This window comes from Lacerta agilis, chromosome 10 (assembly GCF_009819535.1).
Source record: "Lacerta agilis isolate rLacAgi1 chromosome 10, rLacAgi1.pri, whole genome shotgun sequence".
Lineage (NCBI taxonomy): Eukaryota > Metazoa > Chordata > Lepidosauria > Squamata > Lacertidae > Lacerta > Lacerta agilis.
In genome coordinates, this window is record NC_046321.1 from 54,810,241 (window position 1) to 54,835,500 (window position 25,260).

A 25,260-nucleotide genomic window follows, 5' to 3' on the forward strand; every position below is an offset into this window, starting at 1 on the left:
TTTTTAAGAAGACTTAGAGATCGATGCAGAAGCGGGAAGGCATAAACTTATGAATGAAAACATGCGAAACTGACATTGATGCAGAAGTGGGAGGGCATGAACAGTGGCATAGGAAGGGCGGGGTGTAGGGGACGCTTCGCCCCGGGTTCCAGGGGAGGGGGTGACACTCCCCGGCCCCTCCCCCACCACCTGGCACCCCGTCTGGATGGGGCAGCCCCACGAGCCGCCACTCGCTTGCCGGCTCGCCGCGGGAGCAGCAGCGCTGGCACGGATGCATCCAGCTCTACAACCAGCTCCCAGCAGTGCCGGCCGGATCCACTACACATGCCCGGAAATTCCGGGCATGCACAGTGCATCTGACGCGTCGTGACGTCACAACGCACGCCCCGTGATGCCCTGCCCCCCAGGGGGTGCTTTCGCGCTGCCACCCAGGGCAGCGGAGAGGCTTCCTACGCCACTGGGCATGAATGAAACTATGTTAAACTGACAGGAGTTGGAAATAGACTGATCCACTCATCTCTATTTACAACTCAGAGAATGCACAACCACCTGAAAGTGAGAAGCGAGTAGTGGTGCAGTTAGGTAATTTTGGACCCTGAGATGACCCCATCTCTTCTTCAACCCTTGGGGGTGGGGAGTCTCAGGATCGTGGGTTCGAGCCCCACATTGGGCAAAAGATTCCTGCATTTCACGGGGTTGGACTAGATGGCCCTTTTGGTCACTTCCAACTCTACAATTCTATGATTCTATGGCATGCACAGGAGACTCCAAGGAAGAAAATAATAATCAGGATTTCACTCTGAACTGGGCTTTGGTCTGATCCAGCAAAGCAGCTGTTATGATCTCCAACAAAAAAAACAATAGTGTTGCATGTCAGTGCAAAAATGATCCCGGAGCTGTAATCAAACCAGGGATCGTAACGAAATGCCCATCTATAAACAAAAACTAGTTTTGTAGCTCAGTTCCAGGCATGCTTCCTCAGATGAAAGCCTGCACTGTTAGTTGTTCAGGGTGGAATCACATAGGTAATTAGTTGGAGATGTGATTTCCTCTGGTATGGTTATTATTCCCTTGCCTTCCTTGTAATGAAGTTTGAAGGCTTTAATGTGCCCTTGCTTATTTGATTATATGTATGCTTTTATTTTATTTGCTTTAAAGTAACTATGATATATTCTCCAGTGTAAAATGCAGTTTAGGATGATGCAATTTTTAACAAATTACAGGTGGCAGATAGACAATATTCCAGGCGACTAGAAATCGCTTTAACAGATTAGAAATATTTGGGACGCAGAGTGAAACAGACAGAATGATCCTTGATACTGCGGTTGTTGTCAATTAGTATCAAGTGTAAAAATTGCAGTTGCCTCAGAAATAGCATGAAGTTAAGCATCGTATATCTTCAGCTATGAGAAAAGTTTCTTGGGGCCAAACTGTGGTACCATCATTTATAACTATAAAACATTTCTAAGGCAGCCTCGGTGATTTCAATGAGTTTGTTAAAAGGAGGGAGAGCAAACCTGCAGAATAATGTTTTTAGATGTGATTTCCCTTCTTTTCATTCTGCATTCCTGGCCTGTGTGATGTGTTCCAGCTGTATTATTGTGTCTACTTGAATGCCGTATTGTCCTGTGAGTTCATGGTGGTTGGACAAGGATCTTTGAGTCTAAATTCCCTCCCCCTCAGCTTCACTTTACTATTTCTACAATGGAAATAACAGTGCATAGACCAGCAAAAGTTGAATTTTTTAAGTTCCATTGATTTCAGCAGGAGAGATTTAAGCGTGTGATTATGTCTGCCATTGAAATAACGATGAGCCTTAAAATTTCTAGATGGATACTGACCATTGGGACATCAAGGACAAAGACAATGGAATTGCAACGCTTGGAATACTTTATAGAGCATGGATGGATAGATAGTGATTGTGGTTCAGAAATTCTCTGGCCTTCTGCTTCTTTATTTACTGCACAGTTAAAATATCATTGATTTGTAAAGTGGAAGTTGTGGTGGAGTGTTGTGGGCAGCTAAACGGCAAGAGCATCATCATGTGACTCACCTGAATGTTTAGCTAATCTATGGGAGATTTATGTGACCCAGCAGTAATAAGGTCAACTAACCTACAATACCATCACATGGGTAGGCTCTTAAGTATATTCGGGGGACAGAGCAGGATTGGGATATAAAAACTTTATCCCAGTTGGCATCTGTCTTGGATCTGAACTAGATTTTATGTATGTGTTGATCTTTTAAACTTTATTATTATTATTCCCAGTTGTTGTTCAAACTGCTTTTATAAAAGGAAGGAAGTAAAAAAAAACAGGGTTCAGATTTAGAAGAACTTGTTTTGACTCTTACGTGTTGAAATGCTCGGCAAAGATCAAGTTGGTTGAAGTTCCAGTGATGGTCGTCAGTCCGCCAATAGTTGACGAATAGGCAATGCACAGGCACATGACTTTACATATCATGTGGTCCCTTTTGTTCCGGTATTTTCTTCCGGTATCACTTGGTTCTGGAGTCTCCTAAAATAAGAAATGAAAAGAACAGTAAACATTTTCATTTTTGCCTAGTGACATATGAAACCTGCCCATCTTTGTTCAGAAATTGAACGGGCTGAGATTTTTGCAAATCTTTTTGGAGGTTTTGGATAAAACACATGGTAGGGCAAAGACTCTTTGAAATAACCCTTGGTGTATTTCTGAAGCGTGTAGGTTTTTAAAACTTATTATTACTGTGCTTGGTTGATGAATCAGGAAGAATAGCAAACAATACATCCTAGAGTTCAAGTTGGCAAGAACAGCTTGGCCTGCAGAAACAGAAGCAGCCTCAGATGCTCTTTCCCCTCCTCCATATTCGCGACTTGGTAAGTTTGTGAAAATATGAGAGAGGACAGAAGAAGAGGAAGAGGCAGATGGAAGAGGCTGACACTGAGCCATAATGAGCAGAGGCAAGATGGAAGGGGGCTTGGCTCAGAATGCCTTGGGGATTATTGAACTAGGAGAGAGTGAGCGTTTCTAAACCTTGCCATTTTATAAAATTCTTCTTCATCCATAAGAACAGTCTCACTGTGGTGGGCTCCAGCACAGGTAGCGGGAAAACACTCACAGGAGATGAAAATCTGCATTCAGCATGGGGAAAGTATTCACCATAGAAGGCTTATTCTTCCCTTCTGAGTGGTGTGAGGCTGTCACCATGAGCATCTGCCATTATGTGCAGGATTTGGCTTGGGCGTAGTGGTGACATGCCAGGGCTGAATCCTACGCATGCCTGTAACTCCTCAAGATGGCCTTATTATGAACCCATGTAGCTGGAAGTCACAGCGAAATGGCTTCCCCACCATCCCATAGACCTCATGAGAACAGGTCTAACTTGGTTGACCTGTGGGCAGGAGGAGGGGGTATCCTTTTTTAAAAAAAGCCTTCAAACATACTTTTTGTTAGTGAAGCATTGACATACCTCTGCTGCATCTCAAATGCTTGGTGATGCATTCAAAAACAATAACTGCATCACTCAGTATAAGACAGCTCAAATACATGCATGGTAATTGGAAGTTCATGAGGCAAATTTAGCTCACTGTAGCTCAACATCTCTCTTTTGTCTGAGCTTTGGGGTCAGATATTGATATCCAACCCATTCTACCCCATTCTTGTTTGATTTGAACGATCTCAAATGGGGGCTGAATTATGGAGCATCTCAAAGGGACCAAATATTTGTTAAAGTCTGTAAAAAAGTCTGTCTGATGTACAGGTTTTCACAGAAGAATACTGGTAAATAGAAAGAGAAGAGAGTCATGTTTGCAGGTGGTGGGACAGGTTTGGTTGTAGCAAAATGGCGACAGACATGTACATTTAAAAGCATCGATCTCTTAGGTAGGCACTCATGGATGCTATACTTTTGGTCCCAGCAGCCTGAAGTGCAGGGAGAAAAAGAGAAGGAGGAAAATGTGTGGACACACAATTTTAAGACCACCATTCCCAGACTTCAACTACAATGTACCAGGGCTCATGCACACTTTTGATCACATTGTGTGCCGATTAATTCATCTGGGTCCAAGAGGTTTTCTCGTCGTTCCACAGCTGTGCCTTGTGAAAATCCCACCGAACCAGAACTTATCAGATGTGCAGAGAATTCACGGAAGGATTTTCCTGCACTGAGCTTCAGTTCAGCAGGTAAGATTTTCGCAAGGCGCAACAACGAGAAAAGCTCTCAGACCAGGGGGAATTAATCAGGGCACAATACAATCAAAATATGGGCCCAGTGAAAATGAGCCCCCAGGCTAAGAACTTCAACGAAACATGAATTCATATAATCACTTGGGTTTAGTGCATTTCTCCTTCCCTGCCATGTCCATTTACTGAAACGTGTCAGGGAACGACTTTTTCATCCATGATGCACTTTTAAAGACTCCAGTTACAGAGGGATGGCTTGGAGCCAAGGGTTAATGGAGCTGATCCAAGTCTGAAGATAAAAATCCACGAGTAATCATTACAAAGCAGAGTTACAAATTGCACCACAATTCTTGTCCCAAGACTTGCCAGCAACGTCACAGTCAGACTAGGGCCAGGGGTAAACCGAGTCCAAGGAGGAAGCTCTAGGGGAAGGATCATAGCTCAGTGGGAGGGAATTGGTTTGGCGTGCAGAAGGTTGCAGATTCTACCCCCAGAAACTCCAGGAAGGGCGGGAGAGCTGCTGCCAGTCAGTGTGGACAATACTGGGCTAGATGGACTTAGTGGTCTGGCTCAGTTTAAGGCAATATTCCCATAAGACGAGGAAGAACAAGGACGCAGAAACCAGTGGAGAATATTGCAGCTGGGACCATTAGTGGGATGGATTAACAGCTGGAGATACAAGGGCAGCAGGCAGGGCTCAAGAAACCTGTCAAACCCAACAAAACCTATAGTATGACAATGCCTTTCTTAGGAACAACTGAAAAGTCACAAAGTCATGAGCAAGTTCTAACATTTGCTCCTGACTTTCTACCACCTACATTTATTTTTTAGCTATTTGGAAAGCCAGCAAAACATTTCTCATAGTAGGAAGTAAACTACATAAAAAGAGAAATGTCTAATCAGGATTTTACAACTAAGGAAGTGGAGACTGTAGTAAGGGGCACGCCATTATGCTATGTTTTAAAAAGTTTCCACAATCTTCTATGAGACTCTGATTCCCTCTTGCAAGAGATCATTGTTTAAAATCATCTGGCAGCCCAACATGGACACAGGATGTAAAACAATATAAAAACAAAAGAATGAGGATCTCAGCTGGAGTAATTTAAACAAGTTATGCATCTGAGCTGGCCAAAAGGGCAAACAACAATATAACATTTTCGCTGCTCAGTCTGAAATGGATCTCTACAGGGACTCTTCTTCAGCTCATCCTTCCAAAGAGAATGACCTGAAGAGAGAACCAGTTGCTGTAACCCAAAAATTGGAAGGAAGAGTACCACTCTTTCTCGTTTCCTCTTTCAGCTTTATGTGCTTTTCAAGGCTCAAATTAATTCTATTGGACCTGAAAGAAGTGACCAGAGAGCGTGGTGCCCACAGCACTATCTCAAAAATCCAAATGTGTCAATGGACCTAGAGAAATTAGTGACCCTGACCTACGAGGCTGATATCAAACCATAACTTCAAAATTAAAATGCCATGATTGCTTATCAAGTACCTTTTCCTTCTCAATCTTGCACACACTGTGAACCGCATGAGCAGACCCGTTGCTGTATCTAGAAAAAAGAAACATGCAGTGTTTATATGTGATCTGCAGTGCTTGAGAAAACTGATATAATATTCGTGATCAAAAATAATTTTTACCCATTAATTTGCTTTGTTTTCTCTTTACAGCTAACTGCTTCGCATTCATCAATATCTTCTATTTTAAAAGAGGGAGGGAGAGGGAGAGAGGTGAAAAGTTGAATATGAGGGCTTCAGTTTAGCTGGTCTTTCCCCAGGGAAGGTAAAGGTGGAGAACGTCCAACATCCCTGCGTACCATCGAGTTCCAACGCGTGATTGGTGGCTCCATTTGCACAAGTCATTTCCAGGCCATCCACTTCAGCTTCAGCACTGATGATTTGCTGAGCCACTGCCTCTACGATGGGCATCACCATAGCAGCAGCGGAGGTGTTGCTAAGCCACATAGACAGGAAGGCACAGCTGATCATGAAGCCAAGGGTGAGCCTGAAATGGGAAGCGCCTCCATGTATTACTCTACAACCAGCCCTCAGCTTAAAACAAAGGAATGGTTCGTTGCCATCAAAATGAGACTGAGTTGTCATCATCATCTTCATGAAAGAGCTTGAGTTAACATGCTTTCCAATTTGCGACCAAATGAAGTTTTCCACAATGTGGAACCACTTGAGCTCAGACATTTTCCAACCACGGCTGGTGTTTTGGTGCCTTTCAAAGATTTATCTGTGTTCTCAGGCTTCCACTGATGCTTAGTCCCTGATTAATGTTAATTTGCCTCAGATTGCTGCAGTATTATTATTTTTTGAAGAAGTTATTACTGTTTAAATGTTTTAACTCCTTTAAAATATCATCAACTCTCTTCTGATGTGCATTTCCAGGCGGTGTAAAAATACACACACAAATAAATAAATCCCAGAAAATAAATCCAGACACAGCACACCTGTGTTATTTACTTTACTTTAACGCAATAAAGAATTTGACTTTACTTTAGTCAACAGGCTATACTGAGCTGAAAGTTGATTCAGGGGTAAATAATACACTCCAGGCCCACCAGTTGCTGTGACACACACACACACACACACACACACACACAAGGCAGGTGAATGAGGCAAGGTTATCAAGTTCCTTGCAACATACATGTGTTAACATAGCATTTTCAGCCACTTCCGCATCATAGGAGTCTTGTAAGGGAATGTTAGAGACAACTGTTTTATATCAAGTCAGACCACTAACTCAGTCTTGTGTTTATAGTAGCTAGTATTGGCTCTCTAGGGTTTCAGACAGAGTATTTTTCTGAACCCGGGACCTTCCACATCATGTGCTTCTCACTGAGCTACAACCCTTCCCTATGCTCACATGGTCTGAACAAAGACATTGGATTCTTATCTCATTATACATAACAACACTATCTTTAGCCATCTCACCCCTTGCCTTTCCCTGCAAGACTAATTGCAGCAGTTAAGAGTCGTCAACAGGTTTTCCACACCTATCAGCTGATCACCCATTCCCACTACCCTTCTGAGTAATACCCCTCCCCACTCCCTCACTATATTTAAGGATCTGGTGACTTCTGTTTCAGTGTATCTGAAGAAGTGTGCATGCACACGAAAGCTCATACCAAGAACAAACTCAGTTGGTCTCTAAGGTGCTACTGGAAAGAATTTTCTATTTTGTTTTGACTATGGCAGACCAACACAGCTACCCACCTGTAACTCAAGCTCCAGAATAACCTTCTTTGTAACCTTCCTTACCCAGGAACCAGAGATTATGCACCCATCCGATTAAAATCAACAATGGGAGGAACAACATAATAAGGTGTAGGGCAGGTGTAGAGAACCTTTGGCCCTTCAGACGTTACTGAACTACAACTCTTATCTTCCTTAGCCATTGGCTGTTGGGAGTTTTAGCTTAGTAACATCTGCAGAGAGGCACCGTTACAAAGAAAATGGATGACAAGACCTCAAAGGACCAGGCCATGGAGCTCATCTTTAGGAGAGATGGTTCAATCTATTCAGACAATAACAAAAACAGCCCTTGATCAAACCCAAACTAACTGCATAGTTACGGAGTACATTCTGGTAAAGGCAATAATTAAAACAAATTATGAAAATTTACCCAAAAAAATGCAGTTTCACCAATTAATGGTTTGTTTTTTGCCTTTTCGAAGAACAACAGGTTGTACAACGAACTTTTGACACTCTGGGACCAGGGCTGTGTCTTCATGATTTATGATGTGTAACATGCATGGCTACTTGGACAAGTCTCATTAGAACATCCTAAATTAGTTCAGTTCATCAGATTCTGAATTAGCTTGCTGGCTCAAAGTCCTCCCAGGTAAGCTGGTGTTTTCTTACCTAACCAACAGGCAGTTTATCTCCACACAGGCAGGCAGTGAAAAACAGTTGTACGTGTGACAGCAGTATGGTGCTGTCCAATTGTATGTGTGGCAGCAGTACAGTGCTACTCCCCAAACCAGTGCCCTGATTCATTCCTTTGCAATAGTCACCCCACATGTGCAACTTGGAACTATAAGTGCCACCATAGTTTCACTGACTCTGTGTTCAGAGGTGTTGGAGTTCCATGATCCCTAACCAGCATGGGCAATGACTAGGATTTATGGTTGTTGTAGCCCAGTATAAGTTTCTCTTTCTATTTTGTTTTCCTTCTGCCTGCTCTCGGCTGCTTTAGCTTCTCTCCTCCTTGCACTCCCATCTAAGCAAGCCTTTTCTGGAAATATTCTCCACCCATTTCTATTTTATTTTTAGGCTGCTTCTCTGGGCAAACTACCAAAACAATGAAAGAAAATGAGCAGCATTTTAGAACTTTAAACAATCACTCCACACACAAACACACACACCTGGGAACAGCAGAACTCAGACCAGTACCCATCTAATAAACATCAATCTTGGAAGGGGTGTAGGGATGGTATTCAGGGCCAGCCCAAAAGTCTGCAATGTAGAAATTTCACACTGGTCCAGTGGAAGGGAATTCCATCACCATGGGGCCACCAAAGAGGAGGCACTCCACCTTATTATCTAGGGGGTGAACATACCAGGAGGGACTCAAGCAGATATTAAAGTGATCTGCTATCTTCAACAATGCTATTTGGTCTTCTGGATAGATTAGTAAAGGTAAAGGGACCCCTGACCATTAGGTCCAGTCGTGTCCAACTCTGGGGTTGCGGCACTCATCTCACATTACTGGCCGAGGGAGCTGGTATACAGCTTCCGGGTCATGTGGCCAGCATGGCAAAGCCGCTTCTGGCAAACCAGAGCAGTGCACGGAAACACTGTTTACCTTCCCGCCACAGTGGTACCTATTTATCTACTTGCATTTTTGACGTGCTTTCGAACTGCTAGTTGGGCAGGAGCTGGGACCGAGCAACGGGAGCTCACCCCATCGCGGGGATTCGAACCGCCGACCTTCTGATCAGCAAGCCCTAGGCTCTGTGGTTTAACCCACAGCGCCATCCGCGTCCAACGGATAGATTAGTATCCGTTCCTATTTCCTCACCAAGATTTCGCTGCCAATTCCTTTCTACTGCCATGTGCCCCAAATCATTCCAAATGGGATAGTCATTTCTTTGACACTGCCAACTTGGTAACCTTGCGTACTCGGTTGAAGTTGCTCCCACAGCATAGTGCTGGAGATGGTGAAAAATGATTTGGTCAAACTTTAACTTGTGAAAGCACAACCTTGTCTACGTAAGAAACGACTACGGGGTACATGCATCACCTACCCCATTTTTACTTCATACCAAGTGGTCCTAGAATGGAATTTTTTTTACAAAGATTGCAGAGACCTTTGGAATCGGTGTGGATGGAAAGCACTGCATAAATGTTAATGATTACTTAAGGTAAGGGCAGGCTCCTTGAAAAATGCAAAATGACTTTACAAGTTATTTGGGTGGCACGTCCCACATCCTGGCTGATGAAATCTCATCTCCTCTGAAATAAAGCTGCTTGCCCCTGCATTATAGGGGCACCAAATTGTGACCAGGTTACATTTCAGTTCTGGATAATTTCTGCCTATTATGCCTACCTCTTATTAAGTCATTATTGCAAAAGGCTCTAGATGAGCCCAATTGAACCAGTTTACTTATTTTGAAGGTCAGACTAAACATAGACTATTAATGGTAATTTTGAAGCTCTGAATGCAATGGTCAAAATGTCCTGCAAATAAATTTGAAGCACTTTCAATCCTCCTACAAAAACTTTGGTCTGGAACAGAGCTCTCAGCCTTTTGCCAGTTTAGCAAAATCTTGCCAGAGGCAACATCCTTGCTTCTTCCAGGAACGGGGGAGAAATCCAACCTGTTCACTTCTCCAAATGATGTATTTCTCCAAACAAAACAAAAAAAATCACACTTCTTTGGTTGTTTTTTTTTTTAGCAAAAATAAATTTTAAAAGCTACTTAGAGACCTAAATGATGTGAAAAGCGGGGCATATTATTAATAAGTAAAAATTTATATTATCAGGGGAAATGGCAAAAATGCAGAAATTAGGCAAAATTGCATACAAAAAAGTATGTTTGGGGGCATACAAAAAAACATACTTTAAATATAATACAAACTCATCGTGTAAGCTGAACTTAAAATTTGAAAAGCGAGAAACACAAAGGAGCTGAAATTGGCAGATCACCTGCCCCTGCTTCTTCCACTTTCGGGATAAGGTTATGAAATCCAGTCCCTCCTGGATTTGAAATTTCTAGAATGAGGCAAAGGCAACTTTGCAAATTCTAGAAGGTATCTGGACATGACCAGATTTTGTAAGCAAGGATAAGGGGTGTAAACATCTCGGAAGAAGGCAATTTCCGTACTTCTCCTCTCCCTCTCTTTTTTATTATCTTTTTATTATTATTAAAGATTTTCTTGGTTTACAGAAGTGTGTGTAATGTCTCTCGTTTTTTTTCCCCATATAACATTTTTACAGATCAGTTTTGGTTGTTGAGACATTGGGGAGAGAAGAGGGAAGGAGGTGGGTGTGGTGGGGGAGGGTGTGGTGGGGAGATGATGCTTTTATTTTCCTTAATATATGTAGGATTTCGTGTCAGCGTCATTCGTGTTGGTTCTTTGTTGCTTGCTTGTGTTTCTTTGGCGGTGAGAGGTCGGGATTGGCGTAGGGTGTGATTGTTCCATTGTGGTTGGCTGTGGTGATCTTTGAGGGGGCAATACACTACTGGTGTGTGTCTGTGACAAAAGAACGAAGGCAAGGATGATTTACAGCAGTGGAATGTGATGCTGTGATGCTGAGTGGAGTCAGGGTGAGTAAGAGATGGAGAAAGTCATCTGAGAATGACAGCCGAAGAGTTTGCATAAAGAGAGGAGTGAGTGGATGGGAAGGAGAGAGGAGAAAAGACTGGTGGGTCAGGATAACTGCTGAAGAGGGAAGTCAGTGTGCTTTGTTTAGGCAGGGATGGGGAACCCGTGGCCCTCCAGGTGTTGCTGGACTCCAACTCCCATCAGCCCCATCCAGAATGGCCAAAGATCAGGGATGATGGGAGCTGTAGTTCAGCTACACCTGCATGCTCTCCATCCCTGGGCAAAGGTGTTAAACAGAAGCATTATTTATTATTTTGCATGCAACAATGCCTTGTTCTGTGTTCTTTCCCCTATATACATAATATGGGGGATTCTGGGAAGCCATTTCACATTGCATATGCTGGTTTGGGCTTTTTGAAAGCAGAGTCTTGCTTGTCTCTGCAATTCAGTAGATGATGGTAGTAGGGCATTTGTGGGGAGCTTAGAAGCAGTCCGGCCTCTGTGGGAGAGTGACCCCAGTGACCGTTAGGGGCCAGAGCCTTGAACGGGAACCTGGGAACCTCACTGAATATATGAATGGACTTGTTGGCTAGCCAGTCCTATAGTGGAATGGGAGATTCTAATAAACTGGTATTTTTAAAAAGGTGGGGAGGGGGAGAAGAAGGAGGAGGAGGAGGAGGAGGAGGAGGAGGAGGAGGAGGAGAGGAGGAGAGGAGGAGGAGGAGGAGGAGGAGGAGGAGGAGGAGGAGGAGGAGTTTGGATTTGATATCCCGCTTTATTACTACCCGAAGAAGTCTCAAAGCAGCTAACAATCTCCTTTCCCTTCCTCCCCCACAACAACCACTCTGTGAGGTGAGTGGGGCTGAGAGACTTCAGAGAAGTGTGACTAGCCCAAGGTCACCCAGCAGCTGCGTGTGGAGGAGCGGAGACGCAAACCCGGTTCCCCAGATTACGAGTCTACCGCTCTTAACCACTACACCACACCGGGAGGGACAGAAACTGCCTGCAGAGAAGAAAAAGAATTCTTCAAAAAAGAAGAAGGGGACATAAAGGAACTGCTTTATTGCAATCTCTTTTTGATAGCAAACAATTTATAAACCTGCATTCAAATGATCATTATGTACCCAAGAGTGTAAAATTATTCCCAATAGATTTGCGGGTTGAAAACTGACTGATGATCCCTGTTCTAAAGCGGATTCCAAAAGACTATTCCACCTCAAGTTTCCCCTCATCTACTCTGCCTACAACCATTTGAAATCCATGCAGTTGGCTTCATTTATCACTAAGGAAGGTTTCATTATTGTTGGCCCAGGAAAGCCGGACTTAAATTCTGAGCAGAACTGGGCTAAGACATCTACATCAGTGTTTTTCAACCACTGTTCCGCGGCACACTAGTGTGCCGCGAGATGTTGCCTGGTGTGCCGTGGGAAAAATTGAAAAATTCAAAAGAATTACTTTATATATAGTCAATATAGGCACGGAGTTAATTTTTTTAACATTTTCTAATGGTGGTGTGCCTCGTGATTTTTTTCATGAAACAAGTGTGCCTTTGCCCAAAAAAGGTTGAAAAACACTGATCTACATGATCTGAGACATTCTCCTCAAAATCTCTTGCTATTTCACAAATGAGAAGGAGGCTGCCCTCTTGGATCACATGCTGTTATTATGTGACTCTGCAGGAGATGTTTTGGTCCACATCTCAGGTTACTTGCTGTTTTCATGACACTATGACATGAAATGACATAATCAGACTGAACAGACACAGCAGCCTTCCTCTGTCTGGGACATTGCTGGGCAATAAAAACCCACGTGCACCAGCCAGCATAAACAATGGTTTAGAATTATGAGAGTTGGAGCCCCATAATAGGGGCTATAAAGAGTGAAAAACAATCATCTCAGAAAGTGATAGAAAACACTTTCCGATCTGTATCGGTGCAACTGGGATAACACCCTTTTTTATTAACACAGTTCAAAGGGTACTTTTGGAGGGTCAAAAATTTACATGGAGCCATCAGCCTATTTAACTTTAGCATTGAATGTTTTGCATGCCATTAAACATCCTGCAGATGTTTAATTAATGGAATTGCTGTTTGACTTGCCTCTTGGTTCAAGCCTGAGGCAACTCTTGAGCACTCTTGCTTATTTTAGGGTTCCAGTATTCTTCACATTTGTGTCATGGGGGAATATCACCAAGTGAAACTAACTGTACCGCCATTCCAGGAAAAGCTTCACCTGCTGAATTTCTGTCTGCCGCACAGGTGGCTTTGCAAGCGGTGAACATAGCAAACATTCTCAGTCTTCATTTTCCCTTTTAAACCAAATGGCAACAGTGGCCTGCCTGATGAAGTAGCAATAAGGATAATTATTTTGCTGTTCTTGTTTTTTAAAAACAAAAACAGTGCTTGCGTATTAAAGTACAATATATTATTACAGGAGGCCAGGTGACCACTGGGTGGCAGGCAGGCATGCTTACAAAATTCTCCCCATCCAAATTTCTTTCTGGTTTCTGGGTTTCTGAATCATCTGGTCTAGTTTGCAAGCCACACCAATGCCTAAGGAAGCTGCCATCTTCTATTTTTATTTTCAGGCTCCATAGAGGCCACTGCAAATGCTTAGCCTGCCACAGTTTTAATTTCTTTCTATTGGTTCTTTAATCTTCTTAATTCTCACCCCAACCACCGCTTGAGCATTGCTAAAACATTGAAAAGGGTGCTCATCCACTGGGTTGTTTGCATAGATCAGTAAGAAAGACGGAAAAGCAATGGGAGCAAATGAAAAGAAATTAAAGCTTCAGCAAACTATGCATGTATGCCCGTTCCAGAATTAATTTTAGAAAATGCCGGTGTTAAATCAGAAGAAAGACTGAGCAAATCCATAAGAGAACAGTCTGGAACCAAGGTAATCCACTCATCATTTGATGGGCACATTCAATTGTAGAGACAAAATCTGGAGCAACAGTCTACACCCTCCTCACAGCACTGTTGACATCTTGCTGTGGGCTTAGAAAACACACACACACACACACACACACACACACACACACTGTGAAATCAGCCTTGATCTGTTCGTGTGCTGGGCTTTTCTCTGGCTTTTCTCTGCCCTTCCTGCATTTTGTGAAACCAGCCAGACCACCGATGAAGAGGTTAGGTAAGATATATTTGTGGATTCCATATTTATGGAACAGATGGCTTCATCATCTCTTTCCCATCTCCCATCTTAGCTTTCTAGTTACTCCTAATGGCCAGGTTTAGCTCTTTGACGCCTTACGATCATGATGAGATCCTATTGGGTGAAGAAATAATGATACTCCAAGCCAACACTATGATCAGTCTTGCAGGCAGGGATGTACACAGAAGCGTGGTCCTCAGGGTCTTCAAGGTTCACTGAGGTTTCTCGTTTCACCTCGTTTCTGCTTTCCCTAACTGTGCTAATTTACCATCATCAAGTCAGAAACTGACAACTCCTTGCTTCCCTATCACAGCAGCACCTGGCAATTCAAGAACCAGAAAGCTTGCAATGCTGGCAAACTGCTTTTGGTCTTGCTGATTGGATTGACAGGGGCTACCTGACCCCTTACGAACAATAAAAAGGAGCACAACATGATATTTCATTTCTCCTGTCTTCTCGTTTGTAACAGCTGTCATCAATATTTTGCGGGGTGGAGGGGGTGAGCAGAGTCTTCGTATCTATCTGCAATAAAACTGCTTAGTACTACCTCAGCTTTGGATGGAATACTAACGATGAGATAATGTATGAAAGATCTCTCAGTTGCTTAATACTAGTCATTAAGAAGTATGAGTCAGAGCTTTTCACAATTTCATCTGCTATTTTGTTCTGAGCCATGCGCCACTATTGCCAATAACAGAAGTGTTTCGTGTAAAACTCGTCCTCTCATCCCAACGATATGCATAATTCAATTTTGGCAAAAGGCTGGCCTTAGCAAATCTCTTTAGCAGCCAAATAGAACTGTAATTATGGCTTGTAAATGGCAGTAGTGTAGCATGGGTTGCCAGTGACTGGGGCAAGGCAAGTATCGCACCCACTAACCCATGGTTCCTGTCAGGGCCGGGCAGCAATGATGGAGGTGAGGAAGGGTCCTCCCAGCAGTGAGACAAAATCTGGGGATGGGAGACCAGTGGTGGCCATTTATTTTATTGTTATTGTTTATTTCATGAAATTTTTACACTGCATGATTGGTTTAAAAAAACAACAACCCTCAAAGCAGTTTATTTTTCTTTTGAAATTTTGCACACACACACACCCCCAAAAAATTTGCACCTGGGGAAACAGCCCCTCTACTCCACACACACACACACACACACACACACACACACACACACACACCATGCCACTGGTCAATGGGTGATACTTTGCACACAAACCTGCCCGACCTGCCCTAAAGTTGCTACTTGAATTGTTGTGCTCCAATCACAATTACATAACACTGAAAACTCCAACAGGTGAAGCTTCTATTATTGCCAGTGCTGGGGAGAGTAGCATCTGCGGAATTTCTTCTTATTGTGCAGTTTTATAAAGGACAGGTGAAGAAAAGAGCTGGCGAGTCTACCTGCACAACAGAGCCAAAGAGGTTTTCAGTATATCAGTTTCTTTTGTCAGTATGCTACATACCATGCAGGGTTAACACCCACCAGCATCACCATTTTCAAGGCAATCCTCTTGTGCAAATTCCATTTTTCTATTGACGTTGCCAAACAAATCACTCCCGTTAACAGCAGATGAAAATCTTTGAAATAAGCAGATGCCACCTAAAAGCAAAATTCATTTTGTTTAGCTAAATGTGCGCTATTTAGCTACCAGGATTCCATCCCAGGAAAATAACGCACTGTACAATTTGTGGAGGAAAGGGGCTTGCGAAAATCGAAACGAATGAAGCCACTTAGACGTATGAAGAGAAATGACAGGGACTTCAATCCTCACGATTGCTCTTGAAACCAGGAGTTGCTGTTACTAGAGGAATAAAATTAAACTAAAATTAAACATCGGGTGTGTTTCCGGGGGGGGGGGGGATTGACAGCACCATGCTGAGGAACACCTGAATTCTAGCACCATCTCTGTGTCCCAACAGCAAACCCAAAATATGGAGATCACCCACCTCTTCGTATTCTCCATCTTTGCCCAGTCAAGATGTCTACAAATCTGGTGCAACAGTTGGACTTGGATGGGCCTAATGGGTTTGGTGGAAGGCATGGGAGGTGGGAGCCAGCCCGGTGATGGGCCATAAGGGACTCGGAAAAAAGAAAGGGGAATGAAACCAATTTCTCCGGTGCAGAAAGGGTTCTGCAAAGGAGCAGGCCGTATCCATAGAGTGGTAGCCAGTGCTTGGAAGGAAGTTGGAAAAGCTGGACTTTTGGCCCAAATTGAATCGGGTTTCAGGGGCAAATGGGATGTGAAATCACGTTTCAGGTTTCTTCACTGTTGTCTCCTGTGTTTCAAAATGGTAGCTAGAGGCATAGTGGTTGTGATTCCCTTGCTATACTGCTAGACAGCACCAGTCTCCGCAGCCCACCAACCATGGGCTCAGTAGGGATGCTTTGATTGGGTTCAAGGCCTCGAGGGATTAGGATTTGTATAAATTCACCATTAAAGAAAGCAAATAAAGCAATCAAATAGTTTTATGTTTGGGCTGCCAAATATATGGGCAGTGGGAGTAGTGGAAGGGGAAGGAAGGGGGAAAAACAACAACAAGAAATTTACCTGTTTGGAAGCCATAATTCCGAACAATGGGAACATTAAAGCAGGAAGTAATGCCGAAACGGCCAGGGGCAATGCTTCTGTAAGCCAAAAGATGGCCACCACAAATAACGTGTAGGCACATTCTGCTTCCTAGGATTAAAAAGAGAAAATAGAATGAAAGAAAATCAGATTCAGATTTCTGTAGTACAACATGAGCAATCAGGCAGAAAACATTATAACCCCTGACTGGAAAGGACAATAAGATATAATGGGGAGACACTCCTCTTCAACTAGAATCCAGAGATTTCCCAAGTCACATTCACAATGTTGCTGATACAGTATAGCAGAAACTTCAGTTCCTTGAGTCACGTTCCAAGAAGGATCACCTGAAGAACTAAATAAGAGCTATCTGCCATGGCCATTTGGTAACTAACTGCTTTCAAATTCTAAAGATTCAGGTTTTTTTTTAAATTTGTTGCATTTATTTGTTGTTTTCCACAAACTGTCAATGGAATGGACATTTGAGGGAGGCATCACATTGCAAAGGGGCTGCATCTCAATGAAAGAACATGGTGCTTTGAATGCTTAAGGTTCCAGTTTCGATCATGGACACCGCCAGTTAAAAGGACCAGGTAGCAAAAGACCTCTGCTTGAAATCAGAGTAGACAATACTGAGCTAGATAGAGCAACAGGATAAAGTGGATTCCTTTGTTGCCCTCACATGAGGTGGAAGAGTGTGTTTTGTCCAAAGAGTCTTGGCGCTTTGTCAAAAGCTATCTTTCCATTTCCACTCTCCTTCCACCCAACTTTTACGGCCAAAAAAAATGTCACTTCAGATTCCTCTGGAGGAACATGGTGGGAAACACAACACCTGCCACCTACCTGAATACCTCAGAACAATAATAGCAAGTAACGGGGATCGTTTCTCTGTGAGGAGACTGACGATTCCGCAGGTGGGCAAATATCGCAGTATTTTGTGAATAGACTCATGCATAGCCTTATTTTGAATCAGCAATATTTTCACCCAAAATGAGACATCTACATTTAACTATAAAGTGATATGAAAAGATGAAGAAGAGTTTGGATTTGATATCCCGCTTTATCACTACCTGAAGGAGTCTCAAAGCGGCTAACATTCTCCTTTCCCTTCCTCCCCCACAACAAATACTTTGTGAGGTGAGTGGGGCTGAGAGACTTCAGAGAAGTGTGACTGGCCCAAGGTCACCCAGCAGCTGCATGTGGAGGAGCGGAGACGCGGACCTGGTTCCCCAGATTACGAGTCTACCACTCTTAACCACTACACCACACTGGCTCTCAAGATGTTAGGACATCCCTATTTTCATCAGAGAAATGTTGGGATGTCCCTCTTTTCACCAGAAAAATGTTGGAGGGTACATTTCCAGTCCAGTTGCTGGTATAGCTGATACAGCTGGAAAAATAATTACTTCCTCCTTTCCCTCCGATGACAGCCCTTTAGAATAGGAATTTTCTGCTGAGATTCAGGGACATCGGAACTCGATGTTCCCATGCTCAGAATTTCATCCAGTGAAAGCCACATCCATGCCAAACACACAAACCTAGAAAAATCTGTGCCAGGTGTGAGTTTTCCATTAACACATACTGTATATTTCATTAATACCAAATCAGCACGATAATATGAAAGTTACTGAACCTGAACCATCTGTACTCGTTTATTTAAGGTGGGGTGTGGAGGACAACCGTACACTGTCATAGCCATCTCTGAAATAGCGGGACATTTCCCCACATTTTGCCTCTTGATAATTGAATGAAATGTAGAAGCCAACACAGAGTTAAATGCAAAATAGATTTTGATCATCTGGCGGGATGGGGAGCGGGGCGGGGCAGAATCTGGGAATGTGGATTGTTACAGGCCAATGCTTTCAAAAAGAAAAGATGGGAAAAGGAAGTCAAGATATTTATTGACTGAAATTGAGTCTTGGCCAAACTACGCATCACGTTGTGATTAACGTGCAGCATTTAGTTAAGTTTTGGTTTATTAAATAACAGGCATGGGGGAAGGTGATTCCACGGCAAACACTTGTTTCTTCACTCTTCAGCCATAATCAGAAAGGAAATTCCCCACAACAATGACTTAGAATGGAAGGCAAGAGGTGGGGAGGGCACCAAATTTTGGCGTCGTACAGGGGGCCGCTGAAATTTGAAAGCCGGCCGCTGCACACAGAAGCCCATCTGAGTGCCTTGTGTGTGGAGAGTTTGGTGACACCCTTTGGTGTCCTCAGGCTTCAGTCCATAGGGCAGGTTTCCATTCCATTTGTGGCAGGAGAGTGAAGAGATAAAACTTTGGTTGCCATGGCCCTCAGCACTCTTTCTAGGCCACACTCTTTCCTGGCCCTGGTTTGCACACAAAGCGTATTTGTCGGGCTGGAATGGGCCCTTGGACTTGGGTAATGGCTCTCGCTTGCCTAGTTGGACAAAATGGTGTGTAAGTTTGTGTAGAAACTAGCCGATTGTAAGGCAAAATTAACATTCCTTGTTCCATACCCTCCAACATTTCTCTGGTGAATATAGGGACATATCCTGGGCTTCAGACTCTGCCCACCACAGGGATGCGGCCCTGGGAAGGTCACCCAGAAGGGAATGAACATTGTTTCCCACCCCTAAACAGCAGCATTTTATTGCATGACTGCGTGGCCTGAGACTATTGGTATCCAAGCAATGCAGCAGGAAGAAGCTAGGGAAGGGAGCCCTCAGGCTGCCAAGGTCATATAAGGAGGGTCTGAGGTGCACCGTGGCAGAACAGCTTTCAAGAGAATTAAAAGCCACACTATTTCAGCCAACTTGCTGTGCTGCTGACACATAATCATTGCACACTGTTTCCCCATTTGATTGCTCAGCAGAAGTTTCAGGCAAAACATCCAGCCAGCACATATATGGCAGGGACAATTTCAGGTTGAGTTTATTTTTACTCAAGCACTGGGGATGCTTAAGCCCTACTGTGCTGGATTCATCACAGTCTTAAGAACTCCTTAGGGAAGCGATTGCCTCCCCCAGACATGCTGTGCTCTTATCGAGAATGTATAGCCTCCATGACTTGCCACAGCAAATATTTTGGGGGGCGAACTGTCTTTGTGTATTCCAAATCACTCCTTCTCTCCCCCCATCTATTGCATCCGTTTCATTGGAGAAATCCATCATTTGCATCGTAGGGCAAAGAATATATATATACCTCAGTAACTGAAATATTATTAGGACCAACCATAATTGTCATATAATATTGATCAAGCTTTTGTGTTTCCCAGTACCTTTCAACAGGCTTAATGTTATGCAAAACAGTGGTGCAGAAAAGTGGAGTAAAAAAGAAACAACAACAACAAAATGTAGATGGTAAATGTCTTTAAATGATGAGCGTTTGATATTAAGATATATCTGCTATAGCGCCCCCCCTCTCTCTCAAGTAAAGGTTAATAAAATGCCTCTTTGTATGGTTGAAAAGTGCCCTTTTCAGTTCATTCCAATCTAGTGAAAATTATTTTGAAGAAGCTTTGATGTGTAGAAAACTTGCCATATCTTTAATCTTGCTCTTCTCTGCATTTTTCAGACTGTGAAACATTCTGAGTTGTTATTTTACTGATGCGGCAGGTGGAAAGAGGCCCAACAGATCAATCCGATATCAGAGTGCATAGAATGTCTATCACTTCCTCACATTTGCAACCTGTATCAACTCTCTGATCGTCATAAAAAAGTAATTCTGTGGACCATTGATGATCCACAATGAACCTTCTGGTGGTCCACAGAACCACAGCAGAAATAATGGAGGAAAACTCTCAAGATCCTTTCAAACTTCTGGTGCAGCTTGAGTCTATGTGCAGGGCAGAAGCAAAGGAGATGCATTGCTATATAGTGTAAAAAAAATGGCTAGGTGTATGCACACTCCACATCACAGGTACATTTGTTGATGAGATACGACACTTTGGGCAATTCATTGGACTTGAATCTTGATTGTGACAAACACAAGGGTAGCCAGCTTCATCACAACTCCATCAGCCCTAGCCAGCATTTTCAGTGGTCAGGGATAACAAAGATTAGCAGTTCAACAACACCTGAAAGGTACCTCATTGGCCATCCTTGCACAAATATCTCAAATTTCAGGATCCTGTCTGACTAGGACCTTGGGGAGACTTCCTCAGAGGAAGAGGCATGGGATCCCACAGAGAACCCCCAGCTAGCAACCTGAAAGAACCTGCTCTTGTCCTATGACAACTCAAAGAATCTGGTCTCATGAACCTCTCACCTGGCCCCCAACAACCTCTCTGATCACCATTTGCACTCTACCTTGACCCCACTATTTCTTGCTGTTCACCAGCTGGACCTCAAGAGCAAAAGCAGCAACAGGCCTGCTGGGCAGTGCAGAGTCAGTGTAGAACCATTCATGTTGCCAAGAGATGTTATCATCAAAGATCTCCTGAAGAAGAGTCCACTTGGGAGACTCATAGAACAAGGATGGGGAACCTGTGGCCCTTCAGATGTTTCTGGAATACAACCACTCATGGTACCCTGCTGATATTGTAAACTCCAGCTCCCATCAGCCTCATGGCTAGCCATCAGAGATGGTGGAAGTGGCTGTCAAAACATGTGGATGGCACCACACTGGCTACTCTTGTTCTGCAGTTTAAGAGATTACTGTGTGTTTCCAACTTCAGACTTTGGAAACCTCAAAGGTTCATTGATTTAAACCTAGTTTATATGTAGGCCTTCTTCATTTATACCAGGCTTTCGAAAGTTTGGGTCTCCAGCTGTTTTTGGACTAAAATTCCCATCATCCCTGACCGCTAGTCCTCCTAGCTAGGGGTGATGGGAGTTGTAGTCCAAAAACAGCTGAAGACCCACATTTGGGTAACCATGATTTAGACCCACAGTTCCCTGTGAGCTCCTTCTTCAAGCTGGGTTCATAATTGGTTGTGGTCTGCAGTCTCGTGGCTTGCAACATTTTCTATCTCATCATCACCTTTCTAATGATGTATCTTTCCAATCCGATCATCACCTGGCTTCCAAGAGCTGTTAAACATCTGGGGAAACTAATTTCTCTGCAGCTGTGTGGCATGAGTGTGATGGAGCAATAGCTTGGGACGGACGGCTCTGCCTACTTTTTAATGTTCTGAGTCATCCGGAATAGATTTTGCCATGGAGTAATAATCACAAAGAAGATGTTATTACCCAGCTCAAGCGATCGTTAAAGTCATAAGCCAACTGCAAGCAAGGCAAAGCTGAGACACATTATATACATATTAAAGATTCTGTAGCCAGCTTCTCTTCACCATTTGAAGGATGCCTCAAATGATCATATTGCACATATGCTATAGTGGTGGGAAGCTTAGCCAACGGGATTAGTCATTAAAATAACTGATTGAGCAGAGTTAGTTCTCTGTGCCTGAAACTATATTATCCATCTCTTAGGCAGGGCGACATTTCAACAAGGCTGTAAACAAGAGAAATTTATTCACCTCTAACTTTTATTGCTTGTGATTTATTTGGGGTTTTTCATAAAATCTTTTCATACTCAACCCCATTCTTACACAGTTACATAGCCAAAGAAGAAAAAGGAGAACACAGAAAGGCCATCTGTGAACTTATCTCAAATCTTGTCCTAGATGTGAAGTCAAAGTCAGCTATAGCCATGCTGTGAGATGCTGGAGTCTCACAGGTTTCAAAACCATTCCCTTTCCTTTGTAATCATTCACATATGATTCTAGAGAGTTGCCAAAGAAGTGACCAGCCCTGAAATCTGCTACACACTTTCATGTGTTGAGTTGTAAGGCAACAACACTGATGTGCCTGACACTACTGGGATTCTATGAACCATAACTTTGTTGTACTGAAAAGGATGGATTTGCTTGAACGCCATCCGTTTTACAAATTTCATGATTCATTTCCCCTGCACTCTGCCACAATGAGAAATAAGAGTGGGGGGAAAACTTCCCAATGGACAAGAATGGCCAGTGTTCTGCTCATGGTAGGCCCCATTAATAGAAACTCACTCTCTGGCTCTCTCTGTTCCTCCATCACATGGTGCAAGGATTAGAATATCCATCCCATTTCTCCTGTCGCATTCCTGGTTGTCCTCCATGACTTGGAAGGTGACCATCTGTAGCAGGGAACTTGTGCTACTTGCGTACATTCCCCTGTGCATTTAAGAACCCCGATTTTCATTCACAATATTGTACGTAAATGCCTGCCAATTTCCATCTTTTGGGTAACCTAAAAAGACCCAAACGTTTTAACTCCAGCCTTGGCGTGGCTGCCATTTGGAAGCATCCATGCGGAGCCTGTCAACAGCACCTAAGTCATATTTTCTTTCGACTTGAGATGATTTCATTAAGTGGCTGGAGACACAAACAATGAAACAACACCAGTTTTCCCCCAAATATAGAATTGGATTCTCTGCTTCACACAGAGAACACCATGTCAAAACAGGATGTGTGCTGTTTTTCGAGGTATGCTGATCTGTGTATAATAATGTGTGCTGCTGGACAACTATCGCATGCCTTTAAAAATAAATAATCAGTGATATTGCTTTCCAGTGGTGTGTATCTTAGTGCCAGACAATACATATCACACACTGATGCTGGAGGACACGTATCTATCTATAAGTGGTGTGAGCTACAACAGATGATGGAATCAATTGGATGTCATAGGTTCACCTTTGAATCTGCATAGATTCTATTATTCTCTGTTCTGAAAAGAAATACTTCCTTTGAACGTGTCCTTGAATGAGGACAAAAAAACCACACAAGAGTAACAAGAGTTTTGTTTCCTCCCTAAATGGGGAGGAGGGGAATACAATTCTGTGTATCTGTAGGCAGAGTAGCTCCCTGAAAGTACACCGACATCAAAACTGGCACCATTTCTGAAGAAGTTGAAAGGCGGCAGATCCATTGAAATCAACGAGAGTTTTGCCTTTGCCTTTTGTGGAGTCAATACTTCACCCATTAATACCATTAACCTCTGACATATGTCTCGATGAGGCAGCAAGATAAAAGGCCATGTTTCTCCGGTGACAAAGAAATCATGAATTTCTGCCTACTTCGGCCTTCTGTGATTAGTCAACACAGAGGCCTTTAATGTAAAATACTGAATTTACGTGCGAGTACAGGATCCTTTATTAAAATGCACAAAAGATTCATGACTACTTGCTGTGTGGAAGCTTCCACACACATTGATCTTAATCTGCTGGCAGCACAACTGTCATGTGCCCCTCACAATTTTTTAAACTGGTATGACACCGGTTTAAATGTATAATGCAGAGCAATGGAGCAAATGATAGCAAGAATGTAACTGGTTATCAGCCTATCAATTATTTCATTCCATTCAGCTGGGAATATTGACATTCCCTCTCTTGTTCCAGTTCTCCAAATACTGCAGCAAGTAACTGTCATCACTGATATTATATCTCCCATAAAGCTAGCCACAGACTCTCCCTCTCAAATTAAAAAAGGCAATTAAAAGATAGATCTTCTTGACACCTTGTACGTATCTATAATGACAAAGCATGCTAAAGCTATGCTCCTAACAGTGCCCAGGGTTTAGTACAGAAGTGAAATGATTAAAATATTTAAAACTGTCTGGGTGACAGCCTATCCATTTTATCTGCTAAGAACACACTGGGAAGACTTTGCGGAAGATTCTCTGTGATTTTTTTAAAATCACTTTCAATCTGTATCACGCGGCAGAGATTTGTGAAGAGACCAATCTGAGGGGAAAAAAATAACTGAGAGGAAGATGAAACATTTCAGTGAGGCTTTGGAAACGTAAAGATGTAGGGCAGCAGTTATTATTCACTTACTTTGGTTCTGATGACGAGAGGCAATGGGAGAAGCAGGAGGGGAGTGAAGACGATGAGGAGAAAACGTCGGTAGACCAAGAGTGCTCTGATGACCTTCATTGCTGTGGGCTAGGCTCTTCTTTTCTGTGGAAACCATAAACCAAAAGGGAAAAGAGAGATCAAACCTTAAGTAGAATTGTCTGATTAATATTTCTCCAAGCTATCACCTTTAGCCTTTGCAACAGAGCCTTCAGCCAAGCCAAGTTAAAAATAAATATAGCTCTTAATTGTTTTAGTGTCTTACCATTAGATAAGAGGTGCCTTTCCCAGCGAAGATATGAAATAGTTTCTATCCTGACTGTACTCTTTTTTATTCTTCCATTATACCAGGAGAAGAAGAAGAAGAAGAAGAAGAAGAAGAAGAAGAAGAAGAAGAAGAAGAAGAAGAAGAAGAGTTTGGATTTGATATCCCTCTTTTCACTACCCGAAGGAGTCTCAAAGCGGCTAACATTCTCCTTTCCCTTCCTCCCCCACAACACACACTCTGTGAGGTGAGTGGGGCTGAGAGACTTCAGAGAAGTGTGACTAGCCCAAGGTCACCCAGCAGCTGCATGTGGAGGAGTGGAGACACGAACCCGGTTCCCCAGATAACGAGTCTACCGCTCTTAACCACTACACCACACTAGAGGAGATCTAGGAACCCACCCAGGCCCTGTTGAGAAGCCTTCTTCTTCACCCTGCCCTTTCATGAACCCTGAAGACAACCTGGGTGGGACGTGTGTTCTCTTGAGTCCTAAGAATTCGTTAGGGGGTTGTTCAAGTTTCAAAG

General features: G+C 43.1%; 1 protein-coding gene across 1 annotated transcript in view; it reads right to left on the reverse strand.

Moving 5' to 3' along the window:
- SLC13A1 (solute carrier family 13 member 1) overlaps positions 1-24,570 on the reverse strand; it is a 43,378-nt gene extending 18,808 nt beyond the window's left edge. Inside the window, exons 1-7 of the mRNA XM_033163113.1 lie at positions 24,453-24,570; positions 16,652-16,780; positions 15,566-15,702; positions 5,978-6,165; positions 5,802-5,859; positions 5,656-5,713; positions 2,353-2,516 (exon numbers count right to left, since the gene is read on the reverse strand). Coding sequence (XP_033019004.1) covers positions 2,353-2,516; positions 5,656-5,713; positions 5,802-5,859; positions 5,978-6,165; positions 15,566-15,702; positions 16,652-16,780; positions 24,453-24,551 — 833 coding nt within the window. The 5' untranslated portion in view covers positions 24,552-24,570. The remainder of the gene's footprint in view (positions 1-2,352; positions 2,517-5,655; positions 5,714-5,801; positions 5,860-5,977; positions 6,166-15,565; positions 15,703-16,651; positions 16,781-24,452) is intronic.
- Between the last annotated feature and the right edge of the window lie 690 nt (positions 24,571-25,260).